Source organism: Scyliorhinus torazame, chromosome 19, assembly GCF_047496885.1.
Source record: "Scyliorhinus torazame isolate Kashiwa2021f chromosome 19, sScyTor2.1, whole genome shotgun sequence".
NCBI classification, from domain to species: domain Eukaryota; kingdom Metazoa; phylum Chordata; class Chondrichthyes; order Carcharhiniformes; family Scyliorhinidae; genus Scyliorhinus; species Scyliorhinus torazame.
The window spans coordinates 7258252-7268251 of NC_092725.1; the positions used below are offsets into that span (position 1 = coordinate 7258252).

Consider the following 10000-nt stretch of genomic DNA (forward strand, 5'->3'; position numbering starts at 1 on the left):
ACACAATCCCAATGGACCCACACTCCTTCCCATTCACTCCCACTGTACACAATCCCAATGGACCCAAACCCCTTCCCGTTCACTCCCACTGTACACAATCCCATGGACCCACACTCCTTCCCGTTCACTCCCACTGTGCACAATCCAATGGACCCAAACCCCTTCCCGTTCACTCCCACTGTACACAATCACAATGGACCCAAACCCCTTCCCGTTCACTCCCACTCTACACAATCCCAATGGACCCAAACCCCTTCCCGTTCACTCCCACTCTACACAATCCCAATGGACCCAAACCCCTTCCCCTTCACTCCCACTGTGCACAATCCCAATGGCCCCAAACCCCTTCCCGTTCACTCCCACTGTACACAATCCCAATGGACCCAAACCCCTTCCCGTTCACCCCCCACTCTACACAATCCCAATGGACCCAAACCCCTTCCCGTTCACTCCCACTGTACACAATCCCAATGGACCCACACTCCTTCCCGTTCACTCCCACTGTGCACAATCCCAATGGACCCAAACCCCTTCCCCGTTCACCCCCACTCTACACAATCCCAATGGACCCACACTCCTTCCCGTTCACTCCCACTGTACATAATCCCAATGGACCCAAACCCCTTCCCGTTTAATCCCACTGTGCACAATCCCAATGGACCCAAACCCCTTCCCGTTCACTCCCACTGTACACAATCCCAATGGACCCAAACCCTTCCCGTTCACCCCCACTCTACACAATCCAATGGACCCACACTCCTTCCCGTTCACTCCCACTGTACACAATCCCAATGGACCCAAATCCCTTCCCGTTCACTCCCACTGTGCACAATCCCAATGGACCCAAACCCCTTCCCGTTCAATCCCACTGTACACAATCCCAATGGACCCAAACCCCTTCCGTTCACCCCCACTCTACACAATCCCAATGGACCCACACTCCTTCCCGTTCACTCCCACTGTACACAATCCCAATGGACCCAAACCCCTTCCCGTTCACTGCCACTGTGCACAATCCCAATGGACCCAAACCTCTTCCCGTTCACTCCCACTGTGCACAATCCCAATGGACCCAAACCCCTTCCCGTTCACCCCCACTGTACACAATCCCAATGGACCCAAACCCCTTCCCGTTCACTCCCACTGTGCACAATCCCAATGGACACAAACCCCTTCCCTTTCACTCCCACTGTACACAATCCCAATGGACCCATACCCCTTCCCATTCACTCCCACTGTACACAATCCCAATGGACCCAAACCCCTTCCCGTTCACTCCCACTGTACACAATCCCAATGGACCCAACCCCCTTCCCGTTCACTCCCACTGTACACAATCCCAATGCACGCAAACCCCTTCCCGTTCACTCCCACTGTACACAATCCCAATGGACCCAAACCCCTTCCCGTTCACTCCCACTGTACACAATCCCAATGGACCCAAACCCCTTCCCGTTCACTCCCACTGTACACAATCCCAATGGACCCAAACCCCTTCCCGTTCCCTCCCACTGTACAGAATCCCAATGCACCCAAACCCCTTCCCGTTCACTCACACTGTGCACAATCCCATTGGACCCAAACCCCTTCCCTTTCACTCCCACTCTACACAATCCCAATGGACCCAAACCCCTTCCCATTCACTCCCACTGTACACAATCCCGATGGACATAAACCCCTTCCCATTCACTCCCACTCTACACAATACCAATGGACCCAAACCCCTTCCCGTTCACTCCCACTGTGCACAATCCCAATGGACCCAAACCCCTTCCCGTTCCCTCCCACTGTACAGAATCCCAATGGACCCAAACCCCTTGCCGTTCACTCCCACTGTGCACAATCCCAATGGACCCAAACTCCTTCCCGTTCACCCCCACTGTACACAATCCCAATGGACCCAAACCCCTTCCCGTTCACTCCCGCTATCCACAATCCCAATGGACCAAACCCCTTCCCGTTCACTCCCACTGTACACAATCCCAATGGACCCAAATCCCTTCCCGTTCACTCCCAGTGTACACAATCCCAATGGACCCAAACCCCTTCCCGTTCACTCCCACTGTGCACAATCCCAATGGACACAAACCCCTTCCCGTTCACTCCCATTGTACACAATCCCAATGGACCCAAACCCCTTCCCGTTCACTCCCACTGTGCACAATCCCAATGGACACAAACCCCTTCCCTTTCACTCCCACTGTACACAATCCCAATGGACCCATACCCCTTCCCATTCACTCCCACTGTACACAATCCCAATGGACCCAAACCCCTTCCCGTTCACTCCCACTGTACACAATCCCAATGGACCCAACCCCCTTCCCGTTCACTCCCACTGTACACAATCCCAATGCACGCAAACCCCTTCCCGTTCACTCCCACTGTACACAATACCAATGGACCCAAACCCCTTCCCGTTCACTCCCACTGTACACAATCCCAATGGACCCAAACCCCTTCCCGTTCACTCCCACTGTACACAATCCCAATGGACCTAAACCCCTTCCCGTTCCCTCCCACTGTACAGAATCCCAATGCACCCAAACCCCTTCCCGTTCACTCCCACTGTGCACAATCCCATTGGACCCAAACCCCTTCCCTTTCACTCCCACTCTACACAATCCCAATGGACCCAAACCCCTTCCCATTCACTCCCACTTTACACAATCCCGATGGACACAAACCCCTTCCCATTCACTCCCACTCTACACAATACCAATGGACCCAAACCCCTTCCCGTTCACTCCCACTGTGCACAATCCCAATGGACCCAAACCCCTTCCCGTTCCCTCCCACTGTACAGAATCCCAATGGACCCAAACCCCTTCCCGTTCACTCCCACTGTGCACAATCCCAATGGACCCAAACTCCTTCCCGTTCACCCCCACTGTACACAATCCCAATGGACCCAAACCCCTTCCCGTTCACTCCCGCTATCCACAATCCCAATGGTCCAAACCCCTTCCCGTTCACTCCCACTGTGCACAATCCCAATGGACCAAACCCCTTCCCGTTCACTCCCATTGTACACAATCCCAATGGACACAAACCCCTTCCCGTTCACTCCCACTCTACACAATCCCAATGGACCCAAACCCCTTCCCATTCACTCCCACTGTACACAATCCCGATGGACACAAACCCCTTCCCGTTCACTCCCACTCTACACAATACCAATGGACCCAAACCCCTTCCCATTCACTCCCACTGTACACAATCCCAATGGACCCATACCCCTTCCCGTTCACCCCCACTGTACACAATCCCAATGGACCCACACCCCTTCCCATTCACTCCCACTGTACACAATCCCAATGGACCCAAACCACTTCCCATTCACTCCCACTGTACACAATCCCAATGGACCGAAATCCCTTCCCCTTCACCCCCACTGGACACAATCCCAATGGACACAAACCTCTTCCCATTCACTCCCACTGTGCACAACCCCAATGGACCCAAACCCCTTCCCGTTCACTCCCACTGTACACAATCCCAATGGACCCAAACCCCTTCCCGTTCACTCCCACTGTACAGAATCCCAATGGACCCAAACCCCTTCCCGTTCCCCCCCACTGTACACAATCCCAATGGACCCAAACCCATTCCCGTTCACTCCCACTGTACACAATCCCAATGGACCCAAACCCCTTCCCTTTCACTCCCACTGTACACAATCCCAATGGACCCACACCCCTTCCCGTTCACTCCCACTGTGCACAATCCCATTGGACCAAAACCCCTTCCCGTTCACCCCCACTGTACACAATCCCAATGGACCCAAACCCCTTCCCTTTCACTCCCACTGTACACAATCCCAATGGACCCACACCCCTTCCCGTTCACTCCCACTGTGCACAATCCCATTGGACCAAAACCCCTTCCCGTTCACCCCCACTGTGCACAATCCCAATGGACCCAAACCCCTTCCCGTTCACTCCCACTCTACACAATCCCAATGGACCCACACCCCTTCCCGTTCACTCCCACTGTGCACAATCCCATTGGACCAAAACCCCTTCCCGTTCACCCCCACTGTGCACAATCCCAATGGACCCAAACCCCTTCCCGTTTACTCCCACTGTGCACAATCCCAATGGTCCCAAACCCCTTCCCGTTCACCCCCACTGTACACAATCCCAATGGACACAAACCCCTTCCCGTTCACTCCCACTCTACACAATCCCAATGGACCCAAACCCCTTCCCGTTCACCCCCACTGTGCACAATCCCATTGGACCAAAACCCCTTCCCGTTCACCCCCACTGTACACAATCCCAATGGACCCAAACCCCTTCCCGTTCACCCCCACTGTACACAATCCCAATGGACCCAAACCCCTTCCCGTTCACTCCCACTGTACAGAATCCCAATGGACCCAAACCCCTTCCCGTTCACCCCCACTCTACACAATCCCAATGGACCCAAACCCCTTCCCGTTCACTCCCACTGTACACAATCCCAATGGACACAAACCCCTTCCCGTTCACTCCCACTCTACACAATCCCAATGGACCCAAACCCCTTCCCGTTCACCCCCACTGTGCACAATCCCATTGGACCAAAATCCCTTCCCGTTCACCCGCACTGTACACAATCCCAATGGACCCAAACCCCTTCCCGTTTACTCCCACTGTACACAATCCCAATGGACCCAAACCCCTTTCCGTTCACCCCCACTGTGCACAATCCCATTGGACCAAAACCCCTTCCCGTTCACCCCCACTGTGCACAATCCCAATGGACCCAAACCCCTTCCCGTTCACTGCCACTGTGCACAATCCCCATGGACACAAACCCCTTCCCGTTCACTCCCACTGTACACAATCCCAATGGACCCAAACACCTTCCCGTTCACTCCCACTGTACAGAATCCCAATGGACCCAAACCCCTTCCCGTTCACCCCCACTGTACACAATCCCAATGGACCCAAACCCCTTCCCGTTCACTCCCACTGTGCACAATCCCCATGGACACAAACCCCTTCCCGTTCACTCCCACTGTACACAATCCCAATGGACCCAAACACCTTCCCGTTCACCCCCAGTGTACACAATCCCAATGGACCCAAACACCTTCCCGTTCACTCCCACTGTACACAATCCCAATGGACCCAAACCCCTTCCCGTTCACTCCCACTGTACACAATCCCAATGGACCCAAACCCCTTCCCGTTCACTTCCCACTGTACACAATCCCAATGAGTCCAAACCCCTTCCCGTTCACTCCCACTGTACACAATCCCAATGGACCCAAACCCCTTCCCGTTCACTCCCACTGTGCACAATCCCCATGGACACAAACCCCTTCCCGTTCACTCCCACTGTACACAATCCCAATGGACCCAAACACCTTCCCGTTCACCCCCAGTGTACACAATCCCATTGGACCCAAACTCCTTCCCGTTCACCGGTACATTTGGTGCTGAGGATTTGCGCTGACGTACTGGAGAAGTTGATGACACATGCTGCGATAATCACCAATCCCCCGACAATAGCCACAACACTCAGCAACTTCGCAACTCGTCCCAGCCTGCGAGCACCGTCCACGTCTCCATTCTGGAAGCTGTTCCTGGACTGGAGCAGAAACAAATAGCATCAGGGAGCAAGTAGAGAGAGCTTTACTCTGTATCCAATAATAATAATCTTTATTAGAGTCCCTGCGACTGTGAGGCAGCAGTGCTAACCACTGTGACACCGTGCTGACCCGGGTCCCTGGCGCTGTGAGGCAGCAGTGCTAACCACTGTGACACCGTGCTGACCCGGGTCCCTGGCACTGTGAGGCAGCAGTGCTAACCAATGTACCACCTTGCCAACCCTGGTCCCTGGCGCTGTGAGGCAGCAGTGCTAACCACTGTGTCACCGTGCTGACCCGGGTCCCTGGCACTGTGAGGCAGCAGTGCTAACCACTGTGTCACCGTGCTGACCCGGGTCCCTGGCACTGTGAGGCAGCAGTGCTAACCACTGTGTCACCGTGCTGACCCGGGTCCCTGGCGCTGTGAGGCAGCAGTGCTAACCACTGTGTCACCGTGCTGACCCGGGTCCCTGGCGCTGTGAGGCAGCAGTGCTAACCACTGTGACACCGTGCTGACCCGGGTCCCTGGCACTGTGAGGCAGCAGTGCTAACCAATGTACCACCTTGCCAACCCTGGTCCCTGGCGCTGTGAGGCAGCAGTGCTAACCACTGTGTCACCGTGCTGACCCGGGTCCCTGGCACTGTGAGGCAGCAGTGCTAACCACTGTGACACCGTGCTGACCCGGGTCCCTGGCGCTGTGAGGCAGCAGTGCTAACCACTGTGACACCGTGCTGACCCGGGTTCCTGGTGCTGTGAGGCAGCAGTGCTAACCACTGTGTCACCGTGCTGACCCGGGTCCCTGGCGCTGTGAGGCAGCAGTGCTAACCACTGTGACACCGTGCTGCCCCGGGTCCCTGGCACTGTGAGACAGCAGTGCTAACCACTGTGTCACCGTGCTGACCCGGGTCCCTGGCGCTGTGAGGCAGCAGTGCTAACCACTGTGACACCGTGTTGACCCGGGTCCCTGGTGCTGTGAGGCAGCAGTGCTAACCACTGTGTCACCGTGCTGACCCGGGTCCCTGGCACTGTGAGGCAGCAGTGCTAACCACTGTGACACCGTGCTGACCCGGGCCCCTGGCACTGTGAGACAGCAGTGCTAACCACTGTGACACCGTGCTGACCCGGGTCCCTGGCACTGTGAGACAGCAGTGCTAACCACTGTGTCACCGTGCTGCCCCGGGTCCCTGGCACTGTGAGGCAGCAGTGCTGACCACTGTGTCACCGTGCTGCCCCGGGTCCCTGGCACTGTGAGGCAGCAGTGCTAACCACTGTGACACCGTGCTGACCCGGGTCCCTGGCCCTGTGAGACAGCAGTGCTAACCACTGTGACACCGTGCTGACCCGGGTCCCTGGCACTGTGAGGCAGCAGTGCTAACCACTGTGACACCGTGCTGACCCGGGTCCCTGGCGCTGTGAGGCAGCAGTGCTAACCACTGTGTCACCGTGCTGACCCGGGTCCCTGGCACTGTGAGGCAGCAGTGCTAACCACTGTGACACCGTGCTGACCCGGGTCCCTGGCACTGTGAGGCAGCAGTGCTAACCACTGTGTCACCGTGCTGCCCCGGGTCCCTGGTGCTGTGAGGCAGCAGTGCTAACCACTGTGTCACCGTGCTGACCCGGGTCCCTGGCCCTGTGAGGCAGCAGTGCTAACCACTGTGACACCGTGCTGACCCGGGTCCCTGGCCCTGTGAGGCAGCAGTGCTAACCACTGTGTCACCGTGCTGACCCGGGTCCCTGGCCCTGTGAGGCAGCAGTGCTAACCACTGTGACACCGTGCTGACCCAGGTCCCTGGTGCTGTGAGGCAGCAGTGCTAACCACTGTGACACCGTGCTGACCCGGGTCCCTGGCCCTGTGAGGCAGCAGTGCTAACCACTGTGACACCGTGCTGACCCGGGTCCCTGGCACTGTGAAGCAGCAGTGCTAACCACTGTGACACCGTGCTGACCCGGGTCCCTGGCACTGTGAGGCAGCAGTGCTAACCACTGTGTCACCGTGCTGACCCGGGTCCCTGGTGCTGTGAGGCAGCAGTGCTAACCACTGTGTCCCCGTGCTGACCCGGGTCCCTGGCGCTGTGAGGCAGCAGTGCTAACCACTGTGTCACCGTGCTGACCCGGGTCCCTGGCGCTGTGAGGCAGCAGTGCTAACCACTGTGTCACCGTGCTGACCCGGGTCCCTGGCACTGTGAGGCAGCAGTGCTAACCACTGTGACACCGTGCTGACCCGGGTCCCTGGCTCTGTGAGGCAGCAGTGCTAACCACTGTGTCTCCGTGCTGACCCGGGTCCCTGGCGCTGTGAGGCAGCAGTGCTCACCACTGTGCCACCGTGTTGACCCGGGTCCCTGGCACTGTGAGGCAGCAGTGCTAACCACTGTGTCACTGTGCTGACCCGGGTCCCTGGTGCTGTGAGGCAGCAGTGCTAACCACTGTGTCACCGTGCTGACCCGGGTCCCTGTGAGGCAGCAGTGCTAACCACTGTGTCACCGTGCTGACCCGGGTCCCTGGTGCTGTGAGGCAGCAGTGCTAACCACTGTGCCACCGTGTTGACCCGGGTCCCTGGCACTGTGAGGCAGCAGTGCTAACCACTGTGTCACTGTGCTGACCCGGGTCCCTGGTGCTGTGAGGCAGCAGTGCTAACCACTGTGCCACCGTGCTGACCCGGGTCCCTGGTGCTGTGAGGCAGCAGTGCTAACCACTGTGTCACCGTGCCAATCTGGGTAGCTGGCGCTGTGAGGCAGCAGTGCTAACCACTGTGTCACCGTGCTGACCCGGGTCCCTGGCGCTGTGAGGCAGCAGTGCTAACCAATGTGCCACGGACCTCCTGGCCGACAAGGCCTTCTGCCAGAAAACATCACAGGCCATCGGCGATTGCGTGACTAACAACCAGAATGGGGAGGCCTCACCCTCCACGTTCTGGGAGGCGCTGAAGGCTGTGATTAGGGGAGAGATTATAGCCGACAAGCTCATAGAGACAGGGAAGAAAATGCGGCGAGGCAATACCTATCGACTCCATCCTGGAGGTAGACCGTATATACTCCGAGGGCCCGACTGTAGAGCTGCTGGCGGGGAGGAGAAAGCTACAAATGGACTTTGTCCTGCTCTCCACGAGGAAAGCAGGCGGGGAAGGCACCAGGACCCAACGGGTTCCCGGCAGACTTGCGGCGGTCTGGCCCGGCACCTACGGGAGACGTTCGCAGACTCACTCGCGAGGGGCACTTTGCCTCCAACGCTAACACAAGCCACGATCTCGCCAATACCCCCAAAAAAGTTAAGAAAATCCACCAACGACTCTGCTTTCTCAGAAGACGAAGGAAATCTTGCCTGTCAGTTACGACCCTCACCAACTTCTACAGATGCACCATAGACAGCATTCTTTCCGGTTGTATCACAGCTCGGTATGGAGCCTGCTCTGCCCAAGACCGCAGGAAACTACAAAAGGTTGTGAATGTAGCCCAGTCCATCTCGCAAACCAGCCTCCCATCCATTGACTCTGTCTATAATTCCCGCTGCCTCGGAAAGGCAGCCAGCATAATTAAGGACCCCACGCACCCTGGACATTCTCTCTTCCACCTTCTCCCGTCAGGAAAAAGATACCAAAGTTTGAGGTCACGTACCAACCGACTCAAGAACAGCTTCTTCCCGACTGCCATCAGACTTGTGAATGGACCGACCTTGTATTGAGTTGATCTTTTATCTACACCTTGCTGTGACTGTAACATTATATTCTGCAGCCTCTCCTTCCTTCCCTATGTACGGTACGCATTGTTTGTACAGCAGGCAAGAAACAATCCTTTTCACTGTGTACTAATGTGACAAAAGTAAATCAAATCAAAGCCAAAGACCTGACAGAATGTGGATCCCACAGACCGAAATGGAAGTACGTCATTGAGGTACTGGAGCGGTTTGAACAAGCGACACCTCGTGGGTGAAGCGCCTGTACAATGCTCCCAAGGGGAAGCTCTGAATACCTCCCGCTGCCCAGGGATGCCCACAGGACCCGTCCCTGGAAATTGAACCCCTGGCGATCGCCCTGCCAGAGGCCAGAGGCGGGAAGGGTACCCGAAGAGGAGGCAGTGAGCACAGAGTCTCGCTCCATGCGGGCGTCCTGCTCCTCTACACCCCAGGGCAGCCTGAAAGCAGACGGGCAGCTCCTGGGGGAGCTCAGAGCGTTCCCGGGTCTACAAAACAAGCTGGGCAAGAGCGAGGCCAACCCCAGCTGCAGGGATCCCATTCAAACCAACCCAAAACAAATTCCGCTACCTGGGGATCCAGATAGCCAGGAACTGGACAGGGACGGGGTGGGGTGGGGGTGGGGGGGCCTCAATGAGGACCTGGAACGAAACGAGGCAGCACGTTGGTCTGACCGAGATGTCCCCCATGGGCAATCAGCACAAATTCCCACCAGAGACGCCCCCACATTTCAG

At 56.9% G+C, this 10000-nt stretch overlaps 1 protein-coding gene across 1 annotated transcript in view; it reads right to left on the reverse strand.

The window, feature by feature from the left end:
- The window catches only part of prrt2 (proline-rich transmembrane protein 2), a 138074-nt gene that overhangs the window by 3994 nt on the left and 124080 nt on the right, over positions 1–10000 (reverse strand). The window contains exon 3 of the mRNA XM_072484035.1: positions 5451–5580. Coding sequence (XP_072340136.1) covers positions 5451–5580 — 130 coding nt within the window. The remainder of the gene's footprint in view (positions 1–5450; positions 5581–10000) is intronic.